The 22,867-nt window shown below is 35.0% G+C and overlaps 1 protein-coding gene across 1 annotated transcript in view; it reads left to right on the plus strand.

The window, feature by feature from the left end:
* The window catches only part of LOC106670444 (twitchin), a 112,524-nt gene that overhangs the window by 43,653 nt on the left and 46,004 nt on the right, over window positions 1-22,867 (plus strand). Inside the window, exons 48-87 of the mRNA XM_024230437.1 lie at window positions 3,193-3,340; window positions 4,774-4,838; window positions 4,909-5,080; window positions 5,144-5,280; window positions 5,354-5,479; window positions 5,558-5,702; window positions 6,923-7,062; window positions 7,149-7,293; window positions 7,370-7,511; window positions 7,576-7,700; window positions 7,779-7,917; window positions 7,997-8,211; window positions 8,272-8,478; window positions 9,559-9,699; window positions 9,764-9,931; window positions 10,055-10,179; window positions 10,310-10,487; window positions 10,561-10,708; window positions 11,658-11,794; window positions 11,861-12,021; window positions 12,089-12,233; window positions 12,314-12,616; window positions 12,712-12,996; window positions 13,063-13,374; window positions 13,435-13,564; window positions 13,697-13,869; window positions 13,937-14,064; window positions 15,040-15,193; window positions 15,274-15,573; window positions 15,631-15,797; window positions 15,869-16,004; window positions 17,888-18,169; window positions 18,250-18,555; window positions 18,622-18,726; window positions 18,801-18,998; window positions 19,100-19,224; window positions 20,857-21,313; window positions 21,404-21,578; window positions 21,727-21,854; window positions 21,932-22,073. Of these exons, the coding sequence (XP_024086205.1) occupies window positions 3,193-3,340; window positions 4,774-4,838; window positions 4,909-5,080; window positions 5,144-5,280; window positions 5,354-5,479; window positions 5,558-5,702; window positions 6,923-7,062; window positions 7,149-7,293; window positions 7,370-7,511; window positions 7,576-7,700; window positions 7,779-7,917; window positions 7,997-8,211; window positions 8,272-8,478; window positions 9,559-9,699; window positions 9,764-9,931; window positions 10,055-10,179; window positions 10,310-10,487; window positions 10,561-10,708; window positions 11,658-11,794; window positions 11,861-12,021; window positions 12,089-12,233; window positions 12,314-12,616; window positions 12,712-12,996; window positions 13,063-13,374; window positions 13,435-13,564; window positions 13,697-13,869; window positions 13,937-14,064; window positions 15,040-15,193; window positions 15,274-15,573; window positions 15,631-15,797; window positions 15,869-16,004; window positions 17,888-18,169; window positions 18,250-18,555; window positions 18,622-18,726; window positions 18,801-18,998; window positions 19,100-19,224; window positions 20,857-21,313; window positions 21,404-21,578; window positions 21,727-21,854; window positions 21,932-22,073 (7,115 nt within the window). The remainder of the gene's footprint in view (window positions 1-3,192; window positions 3,341-4,773; window positions 4,839-4,908; window positions 5,081-5,143; window positions 5,281-5,353; window positions 5,480-5,557; window positions 5,703-6,922; window positions 7,063-7,148; window positions 7,294-7,369; window positions 7,512-7,575; window positions 7,701-7,778; window positions 7,918-7,996; window positions 8,212-8,271; window positions 8,479-9,558; window positions 9,700-9,763; window positions 9,932-10,054; window positions 10,180-10,309; window positions 10,488-10,560; window positions 10,709-11,657; window positions 11,795-11,860; window positions 12,022-12,088; window positions 12,234-12,313; window positions 12,617-12,711; window positions 12,997-13,062; window positions 13,375-13,434; window positions 13,565-13,696; window positions 13,870-13,936; window positions 14,065-15,039; window positions 15,194-15,273; window positions 15,574-15,630; window positions 15,798-15,868; window positions 16,005-17,887; window positions 18,170-18,249; window positions 18,556-18,621; window positions 18,727-18,800; window positions 18,999-19,099; window positions 19,225-20,856; window positions 21,314-21,403; window positions 21,579-21,726; window positions 21,855-21,931; window positions 22,074-22,867) is intronic.

Below are 22,867 nucleotides of genomic sequence, written 5' to 3' on the forward strand. Positions count from 1 at the left end.
GTTTATTGAATTTTGTTTCATAAGTGTAACTAATAAATGTTAGAATAGAAAGAAATGATTAAATGTTAATTGACAACGCAAAAGAAAAGACAACAATTTTATATTCAATTCAAATATTCGACACTTGACATTGTTCTGTGCCAAACAAAAATTAATTAAAAATTGGTGCCTTATGGTTTTAAATTATATATTTTGTAAATCACACTAAACAAAGTTAAATTACATGTTTTACCTAATATAAAACAAAATATAATAAACAATGTAATATACAGGTAATGCTAAGCTGAAAACGTTATGAAAAAGAGGTGATTTTTTACTCAACCATCCAATTAGAAAGATTTACATACAGTGAACTTCTTTAACTACAGATTGAAGTATAAAAACAGGGCGAATAGAATTTTATAAGTAAAAAATTTTGGTAGTCTGGCATCCAGGGATCCTTTGCAAACTTAATCGCTTCCTGCCCAGCCATTACCTTATCATGCAATCTTAACTGACCTTAAGAGTGCGGCAACTAGTCAGAAAGACCAATATAGCATTCTACAAGGTCTTGGTCCCATCCTTTATACTGTTTCTACTTCTGACTTTCTGTGTATCTCAGATACTGCAATTTTTATCTTCTAACCTGAAATCCAAGAACACGTTGTGTTTATCAAATTGCCAAAAGTGGTTTACATTGAAAAATAAGCCTTTAAGTAGAGGGCTTCCGATTTACGTTCAAGTCACATACTTAGAACCTAGACAGCAGATGTAAAATCCCAACACAAGACTTAAGATACAACTTATACTGAATATTTGCGCAACTAAAGACTTTTCGGACGGAAAACTCGACTTTATGCAAGACATTACCAAGACTACTTTGGACCTAGATTAGACATACAAAATGGAACTGTTGGGTACAACCAGGTCAAATATCCAGCATTTGAATCAAAAGTCATAGAAGAATCCTTTGAACCCTTTACCAACATCTCTGACCTCTCAGTGAGGTTAATTAAGGCTCTCACTCTAATATATCCTTCTTCAAAGAATGATCCTGCATTCAAAATTCCACACCGACCTCATGATAAAATAGATAATAACAAGAAACTACAGGCTTCCATTCAAAACACATACTTAGGACCTAGACATGGAATCCTGACACAAGACTTAAGAGACAGCAGAATATTTGGACTATTAGAAGACCATACCAAAAACTCAACCAACATTGTACAACACATTCCCATAACTCTTTCGAACAGATACAGTGGAACTGTGGGTTACCACCAGGTCTGATATCCACCATTTGAATCATGGTCCTCAGAAGTGTTCTCATGTGGGATATCCACCGGTCCTCAGAAGAATTCTCCAAACTCCTTACCTATATTTCTAACCTTGCACTCTAACATACCTCTCTTCAAAAAATGATCCTATGTTCAAAGTTTCACACCGACCTCACAATAAAATAGATAATTACAAGGAGCTACTGGCTTCCACTCAAGTCAGATACTTAAGATCTAGCATACTAGCAAACTAACGTGGAATCTCCAATGTCTACAAAAGGCTTAACAGAAGACTTGGACAACTATGATTTAGGACTGAAATCTGTTTTCAAAACCCATCTAACTCTGTACAAGACATTACCACGACCACTTTGGTCATACGGAACTGTGGGATTCAGCCTAGCCATCCAAGATCCATTGTATCCTTCCAATCAAAATTATAAGTAGATAAATTGTGAAAGATTTTTACGTCACTAATCTCATAATGATCTTAACATTACTTTTGTCAAAGAACGGATCCTGCTTCCAAAAGTTGCACATTTTTTGATCCTTACCCTATTGCCCTATTTACACTTTCTTTTCTAGAGAACCACCCCTTAACCGATCATATTGAGTACTTGGCTAGTTTCTTTTGACCTGTGTCTGACTGTCGGTGTACTATGTATTTTTATATGTACAGGCTAAAAAATGAATTATTCCTCGTGCCAATCAATCTCAGTGCTTTTTAGTAAGTCATTAAGCCTAGAATTTTTATGGAGAGGGTGAAATGTTCATTAAAAAACGTAAAATTCAATAATGTAGGTAATTCAACTTGAAAGGTAACATTTTTTGTTCACATCCTAGATAATACTGTTACATTTAATAATACAAATATATAAAAAAAATTACTTATGTTTAAGGAAAGATATTTGTATGAGCTTTGATATTATAAAAGTAGTAGGATCAATTTATCATTTGTATATAATTTTATCTCATTTTTTCATTCTATTTTGTATATCATATACTTTATAATTATTACCTGTAATATTTTATTTATTAACCTCGTACAGGTTTATTATTTACCTAACCTAAAAGTTTTCATATAGATATTAAAAAAAAAAACTGTACAAATATTTAGTAAACTGACACCCAGTAACTTTTCTGATATATTATTCTAATTAATTATTGTGACAACTCAGAATTATTTCAGTGCTTTTAGATACTATTTTACAGTATTGTAAGACGTTGAAATGTTCATGCTCATTTTATTCTTTAAAAAAATACCAGGGATGTAAAAATATTTCATTGGTCTGTATATTATTATTTTATATTTTAAACAATATATTCAAATTGGTGGCATGTTTTCTCCGAAGGTGAATTCCAGCCAAGGAGTTGAACCAAATGGTAACCAATACATTCATTCATTAATCACCACATATAATTTAATTATGTAATCCACAAACAAATATATACCTATATAAATCCGCTTCAACAGTACTTTTTGTTAACTATGTGTATTATTCTTTGTATACGTTTTGTCTTTGTCCTTTGTGTAATTGTCTAATTCGCTTTAAGTAAGTGGCAGCTGTGTGAACATTATAATAAGTAAAAAATTGAGGTTTTTTGTGTGTGGTTTTTGCCTAACAAATTGTGTAATAACAAAATTTGTCTTAAATGATAGTGTATGTCTTTCTATATTTTAACCTTTCTTCTTTTTGTAAATGTCTTTTTTAACTTAAGTTAAGTTAACATAATTGTAGAAGTTATAGTATGTTTCGATTAATTCTAATTTTATGCATCTTTTCAAAAAGGTAAGCTCTGCATAAATAATGTTGTTGTCTTGATCTTAATCTGCTATAAATGATGTTTTTATGTCAAACTNTATATATGCTTGTAAAAGTATTGCAAATCTTTTGTAATTGTTTCCCTTGATCAAGCTTGTTAAATCTTATAGCGTCGGAGACCAAGCACAGACATGCGAAGACCGAGTGTTGCCGATCTTGAAGATCTTATCAACAAACCATCGACTCCACTTAAAGAAATTGGACCACCAGGACCCCCTGCAATTGTTGACGTCCAAGAGAGTTATTCTGCAGTTGAAGGTACTTTCAGTTTACATTACTCGAACCACTAAAACACCAAACGATTGTCCAATAAAGCATTCACGACATAGACAACATAAAACTATCATTGAGACAAAAAGATATGAACTATACACAATAGAGAAAAAGCGCAAGAGCTTAACAGTGCACTCATCTGACAAAAACTCATACAACTGACTTACGTACTAAAAAAGAAGCTATAGACTTTGAGATGATTAGAGGACTAAACACATCTACTGACTAGGTAGGACAAACTGTTTGGTCAGCAATATATATAATCTTATCGTAACAATCTGGTCCTTCTCGTCTTTGCCAAGATGATGGCTCTTAGGTTACATCAGATTAAGAAAAATCTTACTTATTAGCCTTCTATCTCTCCAGCGATTTCACATCTCTTAAATGATCCACTTTAGAACCATTCATAAAGTCTCTACCACTCTCCCATTCGCCCAAACCATTCACACCTAATGAACTGCCTCATATCATAAACCATTACCAATGCTCCTGGTTTTGACCTAATCACAGCAAAAATCGTTTGACACCTAGCTAAAAAAGTCTTGAGCAAAAGGAGTTATGCTTTGGAAGCTTAAAAGAGCCAATTTTTCTTACTACCTGATCTTAAAATCCTACTTAACAGAACGTGGCGCCTCTCTATCAGCCGACTATAGCACAGATTCAGGGGAACCATAAGGAAGTATCTTAGGACCTGTACTACACACTCAACACAGTGCAGACCATACTTTTTCTGAAACTATTCATACCGCTATCCTTTGCTCACGTATACTGTCATCTCTACCAACCCGTGTCATCCTTGATTAGTGATCCAGGCAATGAAAAATGAAAAAAAAATGTGAACATGTCAACCATTCACACACACAATGAAGTATCTCATGTCTTAAGCCATCTACTACTACAAAAAGCTAGTGAAGCATTTAAAATGTATACTTTAGAAAGGACCTCCCATCCCAAAGGAAATTTCCCCTCATCGGATGATTCCAAAACTTAAAATCCTCATAACCTTCCGTTATCGTACTGTCCAATTAGTGTATTGCCTATAACTTCAACTTCATTCCTGCAACCTTATACCTGAACAACAGTCTGAGGTCTCATTCCATGATTCAGCAGTGCCTACGATTTCCCATGGAGCTGGAAGTGTAAGTTAAACCTGTTACCTGTTTCTAAAATCCAACTTAACCAATAAAAACTTTCAAGTTTGCCAGCCGGCTTAGCACAGATGCAGGGCTACCACAGGGAAGTATCTCAAGACTTATTCTTTACACATCGTACACCACAGACATTCCTACTGAAGATGATACCAACATTCACTCTCATCTCAAAAAAAAAAAAAAAAAAAAAAAAAAAAAATACAGTTTTGTATATTTAAACACACACACATATATATTTTTCTAATTCAAAAATCAATTTGCTTTTAGATCAAACTGGCTACCTCACTGTCGGGATTGAAGGAAACCCAGTTCCTACATTTAAATTTTATAAGGTATTTTGGATAATATATTCAGTTTCTTGAAATTTAGACTAATATTAAATTCTGTAACACTATATTTTAGGGTATGACTGAAATTATTGACGGCGGCAGATTTAAGTTTTTGACTGACGGTGAGACCAACACGGTTACTCTTTGCATCAGAAAAATTAAGCCCAATGATGAAGGAAAATACAAAATCGTTATTAGTAATATACATGGGGAAGATTCAGCAGAAATGCAGCTTTATGTATCAGGTTTGTATTTATCAATTTTTACATTACGAATTACAAACCATCATGTAAATAATTGAATTTCAGACTCAAGTGGTATGGACTTCAGAGCGATGCTTAAAAAGAGGAAATACGCTAAATGGGGAAAAGACAAAGAAGATCCAGACTGGGGTGATCTGAAAGAAACTGAGAAACCAGTCCCTGCTCTTAAAAAAGTTGAAAAGGTAAAGTTCATGTTTTTAAACAAATATTTTGATCTATTATTTATATTGTAATGATGTAAATTTTCTTTTTCAGAAACCAGAGTCATTTTTGAAACCTCTGGTAGATCAGTATGCGAAAGAAGGAAAGGACAAAAAAGTTACTTTTGAATGCGTATTTTCCAAACCAAACTGCAAACCCAAGTGGTTTTTGCGAAAAGATGTAAGTATGAATTCAAACTGTTTGATATTTTATTAGTTAATCAAGAATTGTCAAACAACTGTAAATTACTTTTTGCAGGAACTTTTCCCTGGTTCTAAGTACAAGATGAAAAACGAAGGTGACACGTACCAGCTTATAATTTCAAATCCTAAAGTAGAAGACGCTGGAAAGTATACCATTGAAATCGCTGGTGTCTCATGCGTAGCGTATCTTACAGTTGATGGTATGGAAATAAAAAATTTTGAGTTTGAAATACCATTCAAGTAATTTTAAGAATTATTTAATCAAGAAATATGAATACATGATATATTTGAGTTGGGGATAATAGAAATAAAACTATGCTCAAAGGTTAAATTTATAGAAAATTTAAGAAATGAAACAATTAGACACAAACAATAAATTTAGTTCTACTAATTAATGTTATCCCGATTAAATTTAAAATTAGTTTAAATTTCTAACCTCCATTCAATAGAAAAGTTCTGGATGCATATAATAATCAAATAATTTTAATTATTTGGTTATTTTACTTATTATTTTTTTCAATGATGGTATAAGGTCTTTTTTTTTAATTAAGCAAATTCAGAAGTTTCAGGGTTTTTTAAAAATTTTGTGTGATGTTTGTGCCATATTCATGATTTTGAGGTTAAAAAAGACAACCCTGGACTGAAGAAGTTGGCTTTAGAAGGGAAAAGGTTGTACCAGTTTGAACATTGGATCACACTGGGCACCGCCTAACAGGGATGAGACCACACGAGTACTCTGGGGCAGTGTGGATGTTATTTATTAGCATGAATGAAGCTTCTTCCCCAATCACCTGCGAAATATCGAGTTCTCTGGAGCAGTGTGAATTTAATTTATTAGTATGAATGAAACTCTTTCCCTACCTCCTTGAGGAATACCGATTACACTGGGAAAGTGTGACTGAAATTTGTTAGTGTGAATTAAGTGACCTTTTTTCCTAATCACCTCAAATAGTATCGAGTATTCTGGGGCATTGTCAATGTAAATTATTTGTGTGAATGCAGGTGCTTCTTCCTCAATTACCCTGAGATATATCGAGCACTCTGAGGCCGTGTAAATGGAAATCCAACTTATTTTGTTTATTATACGTATATTTTGGCGAGAAGCTGGCAATTAATTGGTTGCAATGCTAGAAAAATAAATTAGAAGGAATAAAATGTAAGAAGGAAAAGAAAAGAATGGTAAGAAGCATTGGCGTTGACCAATCTAGTTGCCGGCCTTAAAACTATCCATAACTTATATAATCACCAACTTTGCAAGATGTTGAATTTTAAAAAAATTTAAAACATAATAAGCGAAATTCCTTTTTGTGTGCAGTAAAAAAATATAATTTCAAACTCTACACACTTTCATAAATTATCCTGAAAAAGAAATACGTTCAATAGAAAATGAGATATTAAGTCATTTTTATTTAATTTTCAGAACCTCCTCCAGCGTATTCTTTTATAAGGCCCTTATTGAAAAAGTACGACGGATATACACGACACGAGACTACTATGGAATGTACTGTCAACAATAGCATGGCCGTGGTGTCATGGTTTAGAGACAACACAAAACTATCGGTAAGTTGCAGTGCAAGTAATTTTTCTCACTTTGTAATCTTATTTTCTAGTTGGCTCATGTTTTTCCTCTTTGTCATAAATTTTAGGATGGAGATAAATATGCAATTTCGAAAGATATGCAGGGTGTGTGCCGATTAACGATTAAATGCTGTGAAATGTCAGACAACGGAGAATACACCTGTAAAATTGACAAACAAGATGAAAAAACAACAACAACTGCAGTAATCACCGGTATTAATACTTTTTTTTTTCCAGGGACTATTGTTTATTACCAGGTCTGTAATACAACAATCAATTTTATTTTCAGAATATCCTTACATGTTCACGAAAGTGCTCAAATACCAGCAATGCACAGAAAAAGACACGATTACACTTTTGTGCGAAATTGATGATGAACTTGGTGACGTAACCTGGACGAAAAATGGACAAGAGGTCAAACCAGATAAAAGGTATTCAATCTTAAGTTTTGTCAGCTCTTAAGGTACAAATTTATAATACAATTATCTGAATTAGAATACAAATAAGTAAAGACGGACGAAAGAGGAAGCTTGTAATTAAAGATGCTAAAGTTACCGATGCAGGAATGTTCGCTTGCTCTACCAATGCCGATAAGACTGAAGCAGAAATCACAGTACAATGTAAATATTTCAGTTATTACATTTTATTGTCCATCGTTTGAAGTTTCAAAATATTCATAATTTATTCGTTAATTCCAGATCAAAACAGATTTAATAAGAAACTTAAAGATACCGTTGGAATCGAAAGAGAGAAGTTAGTTTTTGACATTGAACTTCAAGACCAAACTGCTCCTGCCGAATGGTATTATAATGGCAAACTACTCGAACCTTCAGACAGGTAATTTTAAACAATAGATAAATTTTCTTTGAAAAGAAAAACCTTAAATAATATTTTAATAATTACTTATTATTTACAGAATTGAAATCAAAAATCTCGGAGGTGGCAAACATCAGCTCGTTTTTAAAGCGTTAGAAATGACAGACAAAGGTGAAATCATGTGCAAATCCGGAGAATTGAATTCATCTTGTAAACTCGATGTCAAAAAAGGAGAAGGAAAACCATGCATTGACTTTGGAGATACTGTCGAATCTCCAGCGAATAAACCGATCGTATTTTACGTCCCTTACCTCGGTAAGTAACATACTTGCAATTATCCCTATTATAATTTAACTAATATAACTTGTCCGTTAGTTGATGGCACCCGACAGACACCGGTAGAAGCTAAATTATTAAAGGATGGAAAAGCTCTTCCGGTTAAAGAACTTGAAGTGGCAATTACAGAAGAAAGAGTCACATTCACAATAAGAAAACCATTAAGATCTTTATCTGGAAAATATCAAATAAAATTATCAAACGGTCAAGGTGAAGATACCAAAGACATTCATATTAACATGCAAGGTAATGTAATTTAAATCGATTACTTTGTTATTATTATTTTATTATTATTATTATTATTTTATGGGTGTATTGTGGAACCCTATGATTAAGATTATACTGTGTACTTTTTCAACAAAATTAATCATTTTCCTCACTCGCACTTCTCTTTGTGTCAGAATCGTCTTACCGAAGTGGCAAGTATACAGACTAGTGCCTCTCATTCTGCTGCGCTAAGAAAGAAAGACGTTCCTTCGTCATTCTTTTAGAGATATTTATGAATATATATCTCCACTGGAGCTTTGGTCCAGTGCTTCAGGTTTTCTTTCTCAAGCCATTTTTAAACTCTTGGTCTAGAACCATCTCCAGTGCGCCTAGTTGTGCTTCTTCTTTGCCTAGTTGGTCCTGTTTGTTTCCTTCTTTATGTCCCGAACCTCAAGGTAACCTTGTCTTTCCCTAGGTCCGTTAGGCAGTTTAGGCACTCCCAGACTAATCTGGAGCTAAAATCATAGATATTTATAGTTGCCTGACTGTCCAAAACTATGAGAATCTGTACATCTTTCATTGTAGTGAGTAATTTGGCCTTCTTACCCCCTACATTTACTCCGTTCCGTTTTTGATCCATCAGTAAACCATGTTGAAGCCCTTTCCTGAAACTTGTGGTTTGTTTTGTTTCAAAGATCCATAGACACTTGGGAAAGTATGTCAAAATAGTTCCTTTCCTCTCATTTTGTCATGCACCTTAATAGCCAACTCATTTATTTTAAAGCTCTGCAGAATTTTTTTCTACTTCTCCTGGTTTTTATTTCTTTGTATCTTATGAGTCTCAAAAGTCATATTTTGTACATGAATCTGCCAGGGTGGGAGAGAGAATGTTGTTTCCATTACTGTTATGTCAAAACGCCTTAGTCTTTGTAGACTTTTTAATTAATTTTTTTTTTTGTGTTTTCTTATGCAGTTTGTTGGTCATCATATGTGAGCAGGGGTACATCATCTTTGTGTTTATAATATTACTCCTTTTCCTACTTTGTTATGCTATTTTATTAAAGAACACAATTTTTATTTAATAAACTTAAATATTAACCATGAAGGTTTTCTTTTCAGATGTGCCTAATCCTCCGAGGGATGTCGATGTCACAGACATATTCCAAGACAAATGCAAAATATCGTGGAACAAACCAGTTGATGACGGTGGAGCACCTTTAATGAAATACGTCATTGAAAGGCAGGATTTAAGCGTTAAAGGTAAATAAGTGTTAAACCATGAACAAATTTAGACTAGTGCATTGAAAATTACTTTTGTTCATAGGCGGTTGGCATCCCATCGCTGATGTAAAACCGGAAGAAGGGACAGTTTATAACTGCACCGACTTGGTGGTGAAGAAAGAGTACAAATTTAGAGTTCAAGCGGTGAATAAAATTGGCGGGTCTGAGCCCTGTTTATGTGGAAAAACAGTACTGGCTAAAGATCCTTGGGGTAAATATAATTTGATATATATTGTCTTCTTAAAAATAAAAAAAAAAAAATTCTAACCAAAAGAATAGAATCTTTACAAATAATTTGAACCAAGGTAATCCATGTTTAACTGATTTTTGCTAGATGAACCAAGCAAACCAAGAGATGTTGAAGTCGTTGACTGGGATAAAGATCATGCAGATCTTAAATGGAATAAGCCCGAAAATGATGGCGGTGCGCCGATTACTGGATATGTAATTGAATACAAAGTAAGCAATTCTCGCAAAATCACTAACATTATTTAATTCAAGAGAGGAAAAATTCCACTCAAAAATTATTTTGACATAATTTTTACACATTTTAAAAAACACTTTTAAAAAATTGTCATTTATTTCATAGGAAAAGTTTGGCAAAGATTGGGTAGAAGGGAAAGTCGTTCATGGAGATCTAACGAAAGCAACTATCGATGGATTGAAAGAAGGGACTCAATATGAATTCAGAATCAGGGCAGTTAATAAAGCTGGCCCTGGTGAGCCGAGCGATGCAACAAAACCAATTATTGCCAAATGCAGATTTGGTAATTATCATTTTAACCATACCGTATGACAGTATTCAGTTTTAGAATGACACTTATTTTATGTATGTTTTAGTTAAACCATTCATTGTCGGTGAAGGGTTAGTTAACCAAGTAGTGAAGAAAACTCAAGTCATCAAATATGATATTAAATATGGTGGTGAACCCCCTCCAGAAGTTTCATGGCAGTTGAATGGAAAGGAAATTCCAATTGACAATGACAGGTTAGATTTTTTAAAGATTTCTCTGACAAGAAGACTGACTAAAGAACTAAATGAATACGGTACTGGAACAACTTGACATCCCACTTTGTCACAACCACCAAAATCCGTAAAAACATCCTCTTACCACATTGTTATCTTGGAACCATGGTTTCATAATTGGAAAATAAAAATCAATGAAAACGAGTCCCAATATGAGCTCTTTATACTCAAAACACAAAATACTACCTCCAGTTTATCTCATAATAAAATCCTACCTGTTGGGCAGCTTCTTCCATGTTACCTAATGATCCTCAACCTCTCTCATCCGTTTAATATTCTCTACTATTCCACAAGGGTGCATCTTAGGTCCATTACTTTTCACTGTATACATGACATACTTCCCTCAACATTCTAACACACTCAGCCCTAGTTTTGCTCTCGATTCAGCAATCCTCTCTGCAAACCTTGATCCCTCCAAGACCACCTTCTAATCCCAATATGTGTCTTTTACCTTCAAACACCAAATACTAACTGAATCAAATCTCACTTCCTGCTGCAAATCTGCAGAAGCAAATGCTTGGAACACATATGCAACTTAAAATGGCAAAATTGAGCTACAGTCACAAGACAGCTAACAAACTGATAGGCATACTAATCAACCTCTGTTCTTTGTTAGTAACCATCTCCACACCTCTGATTTGTGTTACTAACCTAGCCAAATCCTGATACCTGAAATTCCACTGTAAATGATCTTTTCATTCCCCCCTCATCTTTGTCATTTTCAATCTTACCTTCTCTACCAATCCCCCATTATGATCAACTTCAACATTAAGGTATTGGGTTTATGTCATGCAGTTGAAGACGCTGCCTGTTAACCCCTTACATATCAAATGATTGGCTCACATCCTTACCACACCACACATAGTTTTTAAAATTAAAAGTACACATATAAATTAAAGTTTGTTTTCAGAATTACGCTTGATGCTTATGAATGCAATACAGTCATCACTATACGAAGAGTCGTCAGAGCTGATAGCGGCAAATACAAACTGTTATTGACAAATAGTTCAGGAACTTGTGAAAGTATTGCTGACGTTGTTGTTCTAGGTAGGTTTAATTATAATACTGTATAGTTGTAATGCGTCAGTGATTTAACTCGGTATCTGATTACAGACAAACCATCTCGACCATATAATCTCGAGCCAGTTGAAGTGAGAGCCAATCACATTAAAGTAACGTGGAACAAACCCAAAGACAATGGAGGCTCGGAAATAACAGGCTATGTCATTGAAAAAATGGACATGGACACAGGAAGATGGGTCCCAGCTGGAGAAGTAATTAACTTCTATTATTGATCATTTTTCATGTACATATGTAAATACCATTGCCGTTGATTTGCAGGCTGGACCTGAAAGCCCAGGCAACTTTAAAGTGACCGGTCTCACTCCAAAAAAGAAATATAAAATCAGAGTTAAGGCTGTCAATAAAGAAGGAGAATCTGAGCCATTAGAAACAACAGATTTTATCCTGGCTAAAAATCCTTATGGTATAATTTTACATATTAAAAAAATTAAATTATTATACTTATAAAATATAATCGTATTATAAATCAAATCTGTAATTTAGATGAACCCGGAAAACCAGGGAAGCCTGAGATTATTGATTACGACAATAAAAGTGTATGCCTTAAATGGGAGAAGCCTGCTAGCGATGGAGGCCGTCCGGTATTGTTTTACACAATCGAAATGAAAGACAAATTTTCTGTCGAATGGACAGAAGTTGCCAAGACTGAGAATGATTCCTGTGACGCTAAAGTTGAAGGCCTTAAGGAAAACATGGTCTATCAATTCCGTGTAAAAGCTCACAACAAAGCTGGAGCTAGTGAACCTAGCGAACCAACCGACAATCATTTGTGCAAACACAGAAATTGTAAGTAACACACTTAAACTATTGTTAAACCTTTATTCTGTATCTCAAAATGTTTGAAAAAATTGTATATTAATCCTAAAATTTTAATATTTCAGTGCGTCCACGAATTGATAGAGAGGGTATGAAGAGTGTAATTATCAAAGCTGGCCGGACATACAAATGGACCGTCGACGTTATTGGAGAGCCTCCACCAACTTTGTCTTGGTCCTGGAGGGAAAATATTCCCTTGGTCAATACAGAGAGGATAAAAATAGAAAACATCGACTATCAAACTACATTTTCAATTGTCAACGCAGTAAGGAAAGACACAGGCAAATACACATTGCTCGCGGAAAACAAAAATGGCAAAGATGAAGCCAGTCTTGAGCTTACTGTCCTCGGTAAGTAAATAAAACATTTAAAAAATTTTAAACGTGGAAAATATTTCTTATTAATTTTATTAACAGGCAAACCAAGTCGACCAGAAGGACCTCTCGAGGTGTCCAATGTTACTAAAACAGGTTGCAAGTTGAACTGGAAGAAGCCACAAGACGATGGTGGAAGTCCAATCAAAGAATATGAAGTTGAAAAATACGATATGGAAACTGGAAAATGGATGCGAGTCGGAAAAGTATCCGGAGACAAGGACGAACCAGAAATGATTGTCACCGGTTTAGACCCTGGAAAGGAATACAAATTCAGAGTTACAGCGATCAACGATGAGGGTGACTCAGAACCACTTGTCACCGAAAAAGCAATAATCGCCAAAAATCCCTTTGGTAAAAATTAAACTAATATTGAATCGAATTTTTTTAACATAATTTTTTTTTCTAAAATAGATGAGCCTACTAAGCCAGGAACTCCTGAAATTACTGATTATGATAACGAAAGTGTAGATCTTAAATGGACGGCACCTAAGAGCGATGGAGGTGCACCAGTTGAAAAATACATTATTGAGAAAAAAGACAGGTACGGGTGTAAATAAATTATTTTATTTTTACATTGAAAGCAGCATCATTAGTTTAGTTTCTTTAAATTTTCACCATAGTTTGTTGGTTTAAAAAGTTTTATAAGCAGTCAATTTATAATGGCGTATTTCAGGTTCAAGCCCGACTGGGAGCCTGCGGGTGAATTTCCTGGTGATGTGACTTCTGGAAAAGTTAAAGACCTTAAGGAAGGAGCAGAATTTCAATTCAGGGTAATAGCTGTTAATAAAGCTGGACCTTCTGAGCCGTCGGACTCAACCAATATGCACAAAGTTAAACATAAAGCATGTACGTGATTTTAAATTACAGTTCATGAACCTAGCATATTTATATTTGTATTTTTTTTTTTTCTTAGTGAAACCAAGAATCGATAGAACCAATCTTAAAAATATAATACTTAGAGCTGGAAAATCAGTCAAATATGATGTCAACATCCGAGGTGAACCACCACCAACTGTTACTTGGTTATTCAAACAGAAAGAGGTAAATATTTATACTTTTTATATATNAAGAAAAAAAGATCCTTTTTAACCTACAGTCTAATAACCTTAAAAATTCTTCTTCTGCTAACCTTCCGCTATCGAAGGTGAAAGTGAGCCGTTAGGTACAGAAAGTTCCACACTGGCTAAAAATGCATATGATAATCCACAAAATTTATCATGCAGTAGATGTCATCACAACATCCCTTGAACATAAGCAGTTTTACTCTCTCTTTTTATGCATCTCCCGGGCAGTTGGTCTCATATGGCACCAGAGTTTACTGCTGAAACTCTACCTCATTTTGAAATCCTACCTATTTGGCGGCTTCTTCCATCTTATCTACTTATCCTCAACCTCTCTGTTGTCCGTCAAGCATTCCTAGGTTACTTTTAACCATATACACAATCGACTACTCTCAACACTTTAACACACTTACCCTAACTGCTGTCGATTCAACTCTCTGCAAACCTTGGTACCTCCAAGACTACCTCCTTACCTTAGCACTATGGTTCTGTAAATGGATAATAAAAATAAATGAAAACAAACCCTTTATCTATTTGGTGGTTTCTTCCACGTTACCTACTGATTCTCAAACTCCAATTCATTCTATCCTCTCAGGTGTTCCTCAAGGAATCCTAGGTCCATTACTTTTCATCGTATACTTGGCAGATTGCCCTCAACACTCCAACCTGCTCACCATTACTATTGCTGATAATATAGCAGCATTCTCTGCAAACTTCAATCCTAGTAGTTTGAACTTTCCAAGTCCATTTCTGTACTAGAACCATGGTTCTGCAAATGGAAGAGTAGAAACAGATTAAAACAAATCCCAATGTGCGTACTTTACCCTCAAATGCAAAATACTTCCTCCAGTTTATCCAAATAATATTAGTGGATGTATATTTTTTACTCATTTGATAATATTAAGTATTATATTTGCATTATAAGTTATGTCAGTAAAGAAAGACTTATTTATAGGTTGAAAGCACGGGAAATGTTGAAATTGTAAATGTTCCTTATAACACTAAGTTTTCTATAAATGACATCGCTAGAAGCCAAAATGGAGTTTACGTCGTCAAAGCTGTAAATGCTTCTGGCTCAGATGAAGCTGAAGTAGAAATTACTGTTTTGTGTAAGTTGCAACTATTCATTATTTATTTTTATAGTACTTTCAAATGTTAGAAAATGGTTTTAAATATAAATTATATTTAGCTGCTCCTGGAAAACCGAAAGGACCTCTACAAGTCAAAGATGTCACTGCGAGTGGTTGCAAACTGAAATGGCAGAAACCAGATGACGACGGCGGTAAACCAATTACAGCATATCAAATTGAAAAACTTGACACATCGACTGGGAGATGGGTACCGATCGGACGTACATCAGACACAGAAATGGACGTCAAAGGGCTCCAAGAAGGGCACAGTTATCAATTTAGAGTCAAAGCAATCAATGACGAAGGTGAAAGTGAGCCTTTAGATACAGAAAGTTCTACACTGGCTAAAAATCCATATGGTAAGTTCTTTACACTTATAAAGTATTCAAAATTATTTTTATACAAAATTTTTACAGATATACCGTCCAAGCCTGGTGCACCAGAACCAGTTGATTGGGACGTTGATAGAGTTCAGCTTAAATGGAATCCACCAAAATCAACCGGTGGTGCTCCTATCACAGGATATGTAGTTGAACAACGAGACAAGAGCTCAGGAACCTGGGAGGAGGTCCTTACCACAGATGTAAGTCTCCTTTAATTATTTATTATACATTTATCGATAATGATCTTTGTTTTGATCATTTTTGTCAATAGGGACCTGCCTGTGAGGGATTAGTTACTGGTCTTAGGGAAGGAAACACATACCAATTTAGAGTTCGCGCAGTGAATAAAGCTGGACCATCAGATCCCAGTGACGCCTGCAAACCACATGTCGCAAAAGCAAGAAATCGTAAGTATCAATATTGTAATTTTTAAAATATCAAATTTTTAATTTTGGGTCAATACCAATTAAATTCTTCAATTTTAATTATTATACCACAAGAGGCTAGAGCAGTGTGGAAACTAGGAAATAACACATTTATTGAGAGAATGACGCATGAAATTACATAAATGCATCTAGCTTGTAAGGGTAAAGCACCAGCAATGATGGTAGCTCTTTGTCAGCCCTTTAATAAGCCAATATCAGTGAAATTTCTCCATATCTGTATTGTAATAGAACTGAAATTCAGTTGTTACCAATCAATCTTGGTCTGCCTATCGATGGGTTGTAAATGTAGACGTAATGTTTGGGGTGTGTAATATACTGCACCCTTTCAGATCCGTTCTGTAGTTATAGTGCACCGGTGAGTCCTAGTTCACCAAGGTACTTGATTAGGCCATGCTTCAGTAGTTGAATTTCTTCTATGGTTATGTTGTACATTCCCAAAAACTTCCTCCTGTGGGCAAATGTGGCACCAGAGTTTGTTAGCAGGTGTGTCAGTATCTTCTCTGCTTCTTTGCAGAATCTACAGGTGCCATGTTCTGTTATACCAATCTTCTTCAGATGACCATTCAGTTTGCAGTGTGCTGTCAAGAATCCTGTCAGGATTCGAAGTTTTTCCTGCTTCCTTTGTTTCTGTTGTTTCTTTCCTTCCAAAACTTGTTAGAATGTTGTTGGATTGTTTGTGTCCATTGTTGAGTTAATTCCACTGCTTCCTAATTTTGCCCTTTTGTGTAAGGTACTCAAGTTAGTGTGATTCCCTATGACACAGAAGGGCTCAGGAACTATCAGTGGAATAGTAGCCCTTTACCTGGGCGTCTGCTCTCTTGTTGCCCTCAACACCCCCATGTCCTGGGGCCCAACAGAGGTTGTATCACTGGGTTAAATCAGACACATTTCAGCATTTCGCCATCTTCAGTCTGTAAAAGCTTTTTAACCACTGATGATAGGCAGAAATGATCTGTAAAGACCAAGCTTTTAAGCATTAATAATCTGCAAACATTTGGCTTCTATTACAGCCTATACTTTTAGGCATTAAAGATCCTAAATTTTTAATGCATTGTATGATCTCTTTTGCCACTCATGCATTGCTTTTTCTGGCACATTATCTGGGACAACTGCATTTTTTTTACATTTGATTAATAATTAATTATCTTGCTGGAGGAAACTGTTCTCTCTTTACGGTATTATTTAGGGATGGAATCATCAGCAGACTGTTAATACTGTTTGGCAAACAGGAATCATTTTTCTTTAATAAATTGTGAATTTTTTACTGGTGGATATTTAAAAAAAAAGAAAAAAAGTTTCATGTAAAAGATTTATCATTTGGGCACCGAACGACTTGGGTATACAATTTGCAAGTCTGAAATTTTTCTATGGTATGCTGTTTTTCCCTGGATGTGAAATTTCTTGTGGACAATATCATTCCTTATTTAAAAGGCAGGTAGTGTTTTCCTTTTCTTTTTTTTCCTTTAAGGCATGTTTTTAGTAAATAAACGTAATCTTGACTTTTTAACACTCAAAAACTCCAGAGGAAAAAATCTATTTATTAAAAAATACAAATGAAATTTTACAACCCAATATATACAATTTGCATCTATGATTGTCATAGCTTAGACTTTCTTCAACAATAAAGCAAAAGCAAAAGCTAAAAGAAATATTTTTTATAAATTCAAAATTGAGCATTGTTCTTGTTTTCTTGTTCATTCTTATGATCTTCAGAAGATTTTAATTGAGAGAGATTTTAAATGAAACTATGTATCATCAAATCTAGAGCCCTCATCATGCTTATCTTTTGTACCATTATTCAATTGATAATTCAAGTTATTAATAATTTATAATTATTTGTCCAGTTAAACCACACATCAATAGAGACAAACTTCAGAAGGTTACTGTTCGCAATGGCCAACTTGTTAAATTGGACGTTGATGTAAAAGGTGAACCTCCACCAACTATCAAATGGGTTTTCAACAACAAAGAACTTGAAAACGACCATCATGTTAAAATTGAAAATGAAGATTACAATACTAAGATCCTCATTAAAGACACAACCCGCAAAAATTCTGGAAAGTATACAATCATCGCTGAAAATTGCAACGGAAGAGATGAGGCAGATGTTGAAATTAACATCTTAGGTAGGCTTGTCATATGTTTTTTCTCTTCATTTTTCAAAATTAATTGGAAAACTATTGTCAAACATTAATTTTTTTTAAAGATAAACCAAGTCCTCCTGAAGGACCTCTAGAAGTGACCGATGTTCATAAAGAGGGTTGCAAAGTGAAATGGAAACCACCAAAAGATAACGGAGGGTTGCCGTTGACTGGTTACATGCTTGAAAAAATGGATGTTTCAACCGGACGTTGGGTCCCTGCTGGATTTGTCGATCCAGACACAACCGAACAAGAAATCACCGGTCTGGAACCGGGCAAGAAATACCACTTCAGAGTTGCAGCTGTCAACGAAGAGGGAGAATCAACTCCACTTGAAACTGACACTTCCGTACTCGCCAAGAATCCCTATGGTAAGCATTGAAATAAAATAATTATTGACTTCCAGCCTTGACTAATCAATTCGTCTTGAAAATTAGATGTGCCATCGGCTCCAGGCCTTCCAGAGATTGTTGACTATGATGAAAACATGGTTGAACTCAAATGGGATGCACCCTTCAGAGATGGAGGAGCTCCGATTACTGGTGAGCTCTATTAAACTTCCACCGCTCGTTTTTTTTTCCTCTTATTTATTACTGATTCTATTTTGTGATTAAAGGATATGTAATTGAATACAAAGGCAAAAATGACCCTAAATTTGTCAAAGCTGTGGAAATCCATGGCAATACAAGAAAAGGAAAAGTTCCGAAATTGGAAGAAGGAAATCAATACCAATTCCGTGTCCGTGCTGTCAATAAGGCTGGTGTAGGTGAGCCGAGTGAAGCAACACTCCCACATACAGCTCGTGCAAGATTTGGTAAGGTTTCTTTTAACTGGCCACTCACTCTGAAAAAATATTTAACATCGACTTATTCAAAACTGAAAAGATTCAATACTTCTATTCTTTTTACATTTTAGTTAAACCGAGAATCGACAGAACAAACCTGGAGAAACTAGTATTCAAAGTTGGACAGATGATTTTAATTGATGTAAATGTTATTGGTGAGCCACCACCAACTATTACTTGGAGTTTCAAAGACAAAGTAAGTACAGTTTTTAGTAAAATAAATATCATAGAATGATTATGATACTGGGCAGCCTTTTGGCTTATTGTTCTTTTCCTAGTTCCTTACATCAGTTCAATTGATGCTCTTATTTTGAGAAATAGGTCAGTTCCTGCCTTCCTAGGTCAATTCTTTTTCCCGGGTCATTTTGGTACCCTAGGTTGTCTTTATTGAGCGGGTGCTTTGTACTCGACGATATGGCTGACAGCTTCTTTCTCTTCATTACATAACCTGCAAATTAAAATAATCCAGGTTTTCTAACCAAGCAACATTGCTGCTGGGGTTCCTCCAAGTTCCTTGGACCCTTACTGTTTTTCCTATATTACAACAAAATACTCTGATGATATGGTTCTAGACTCGTCCTCCTGGAGGACAGATATTATAGTAAACAAGCTAAACAATGCAGTGCCCTGTGGGAAGGGCAACCATTGGAAAACTACAATTAATCATCATAAGATATACACAATAGTTGTGGTATGAGTACAAATATCTTGGGATGATAATGGACCATAAAACAAGGGCAAAGCATAAGCATACTTTCCCTGTACTCTGTTGCCAGTCCAGTCTGTCCCAGGCTAATGAACTTTTGATGTACAAGATAGTGGTCAGGCTCCTGTGAGAATAAAAATTAATCATAATAAAACAGAGGCTTGTGGTTCTAGTCAGTCAAATATCTCAGGATGATAATGGAATAAACACGGTCAAAGGAGTACTTTTCCTCCTGCTCTGTTGCCATTCCCTGTGCTATACAAAGGTGGTGATCAATGCTACATCCTGGAGTTTCATATGCATGACTAACATCACCAGGCAGGTGATGATGATGGGGGTTTGATATTTCCCAAGCACTGCAGCTTATTGTATTTTTCCCAGTTCTCCCAGTTCAATTGACTCAATCCTGCTTTGAAGTAGTTGATGGACTGTTGTTGCTGCAATTTGTTTTCTTGGGGTTTGTTTATTTTTCCATTGATAGGTTCTCATTCGGAGATCGGTGGCGTTTATTGCATAATTTACAAATATGGTGTTCGTGGAATATATACATGTTGTGTAGATGACAGTGACTGGTTTATATCCCTATCACTACTTAGAGTTTTACCCTGACTGTAACAATGCGTTGGCCAGTTTTAGTGGTGGTTTTTTAATCTATTACTTTGTCTGGTTCCTCTGGATTTCATCCATTTCTCATTTTGGGTTTTTTGTAGATCCATTCTGAGATCTGTTTGATTTCGGTTCTGGGCCTGATGGCCTTGCAGGTCTTACTCTGGCCAGTATGTCTGCTTTTTCATTACCCAAAGTTCCCTTATGGTACTCCAGATATCATCAGCTTGTGTTTCCCCAGGTTTTGGAGATTTTGGATGCATTCACCAACTATTTCTAGTAATGGTTTTAGGGCCGCTTGGCTATCTGATCTTATGAAGATCTTTCTACCAGAATTCTATCGCACAAGCATAGATAGCATATATTTTATCTTAAAAAAAAGTGTACTTCTCTAATTTTTGAGTAGTAGTTTTTTTTTTAATATTGAGCTTCAGTCCACCAGAATAATTAACTAATAATTACAAAAACATTACCTGATACATGTCTATATTATGTTTATTTTATTTTATCGAATAGGATCTAGAATCTACTGATAAGCTGAGGATTGACACAATCGATAACAATACTAAATTAACAGCATTGAAAGCACAAAGAAAAATGGGCGGTAAATATACAATAAAGGCGACTAATTCGGTTGGATCAGACGAAGCGGAATTCGATCTAACCATCATGGGCAAACCTGCTAAACCTGGCGGCCCATTGGAAGTGAGCGATGTCACCAAAAATGGTTGCAAATTATCTTGGAAACCACCCGAAGACGATGGAGGATCTCCGGTTGACTACTATGAGATTGAAAAGTTGGATCCGTTGACCGGACAATGGATACCTTGTGGAAAATCTAACGGTACCGAAGCAAACATCACTGGCCTTCAAGAAGGAAAACCTTACAAATTCAGAGTAAAGGCCGTTAACAAAGAAGGAGAATCGGAAGAGCTCGAAACTGAGAAACCGATTATCGCAAAAAATCCATTCGGTAAGCTTTCACAAAACCTTTGACTTCTACAATTTTGAATAAAAATAATAAATTGAATAACATTTACAAAATTGTCATTTTTTATTCCAGATCCTCCAGATAAACCAGGAAGGCCACAACTTGAAAACTGGGACAAGGACTTTGTCGATCTTAAATGGGCTCCTCCTTCAAACGACGGCGGTGCTCCTATTCAGAAATATATTATACAGATGAGAGATAAAGATGAAAGAAATTGGGTGGACGCGCTAACCGTTCCTGGTGATAGGTAAGAGATTTCAGCTTAATATGCCATGAATTTAATGTCTATAAATATTTTATCACGACATTAAGAAAATAAACTAATTATTTGTTTAAAAAACAAAGTTAACATTTTTGTTTTTAAAGAGATTTTTAACTAATTAATTCCTTTTCAGAACTAGTGGTAAAGTCACTGATGTCCTTGAAGGGCATGAATACGAATTCAGAGTTGTTGCTGTCAACAAAGCAGGACCAGGACCTCACAGTGACTCTTCAAAATCTGTCGTCTGCAAGCCTCGTTTCTGTAAGTATTTCTTAAAAATAAAATAAATAAACAGTCAATCAAAATTGTGTTATTAAATGATTTGTTACACTTTTTAGTGGCTCCTCATATTGATCGTAAGAACCTTAAGAAGAAATCCATTCCATCTGGCCAGACTCTGAAGATAACTGCAGACATTAAAGGAGAACCGCCACCAACTGTCGTTTGGACACTTAAATCCAAACCAATCACTAATAATAGGTAATAAAATATTTTAGCAAATAAATATAGGCCTAAACTCAACTCATATACATATAGGTTAGGTTAATTGTAAAAAATCAGTTGATGAGACTGTAAAAAATGAAAAAAAATTTCCCTTGATTGAATTTTATGTTTATGTGTAACAAATTTAGATCTGTTTGTTGATCTGAACAAAAACGTACTAATATAATTTACAAAGAGGAAGATGCTTAACCTAAAATCATCCTTTAAAAAACTTTCTTTGGGGAAACAAAATATCTAGGAATAACACTAGACCAAAAGCTCACCTGGGACATGTAGACAAAACAACAAAACTAAAAATGAAAGTCGTGAAAAGTTAGGGTCAAAGATTTTGTACTAAAATATGATGTATAGATGCAAAAATAGCCTACTGGCTGTTTAAACAAACTCTGCTCACATTCGAGCTCTAGTTTAGTGGTCAGAAACCTTAGAAAAAAAAACACAAGGCCAACTTAAACAATTATAAAGTTTAGCATGTTTTTAACATCAGATGGACAACGCATACTTGCCCAAAAGGCAAGGTGGCACTGAGATTGCCACCATTGCATGCATACATCCAGAAAAAATGAAATAAAACCTAAAAGAAAGCCATAATAAAATCCTAAAAAGGAGAAATGTATGGAAGAAAAAACACCCTGGAAATATAGGGGTTTATTATGGTTAATATTATGGATTATAGATAGATCCAAAATGAAACATGGAGTTGGGACAGAAGTCAAAAGCTCTAATTTTGACTTAGCAAAACCTCTAGGCCCCCACCATCCATTTTCCAA

The sequence above is a fragment of the Cimex lectularius genome, unplaced genomic scaffold, assembly GCF_000648675.2.
Source record: "Cimex lectularius strain Harlan isolate CLEC.00 unplaced genomic scaffold, Clec_2.1 scaffold31, whole genome shotgun sequence".
Taxonomy (NCBI): domain Eukaryota; kingdom Metazoa; phylum Arthropoda; class Insecta; order Hemiptera; family Cimicidae; genus Cimex; species Cimex lectularius.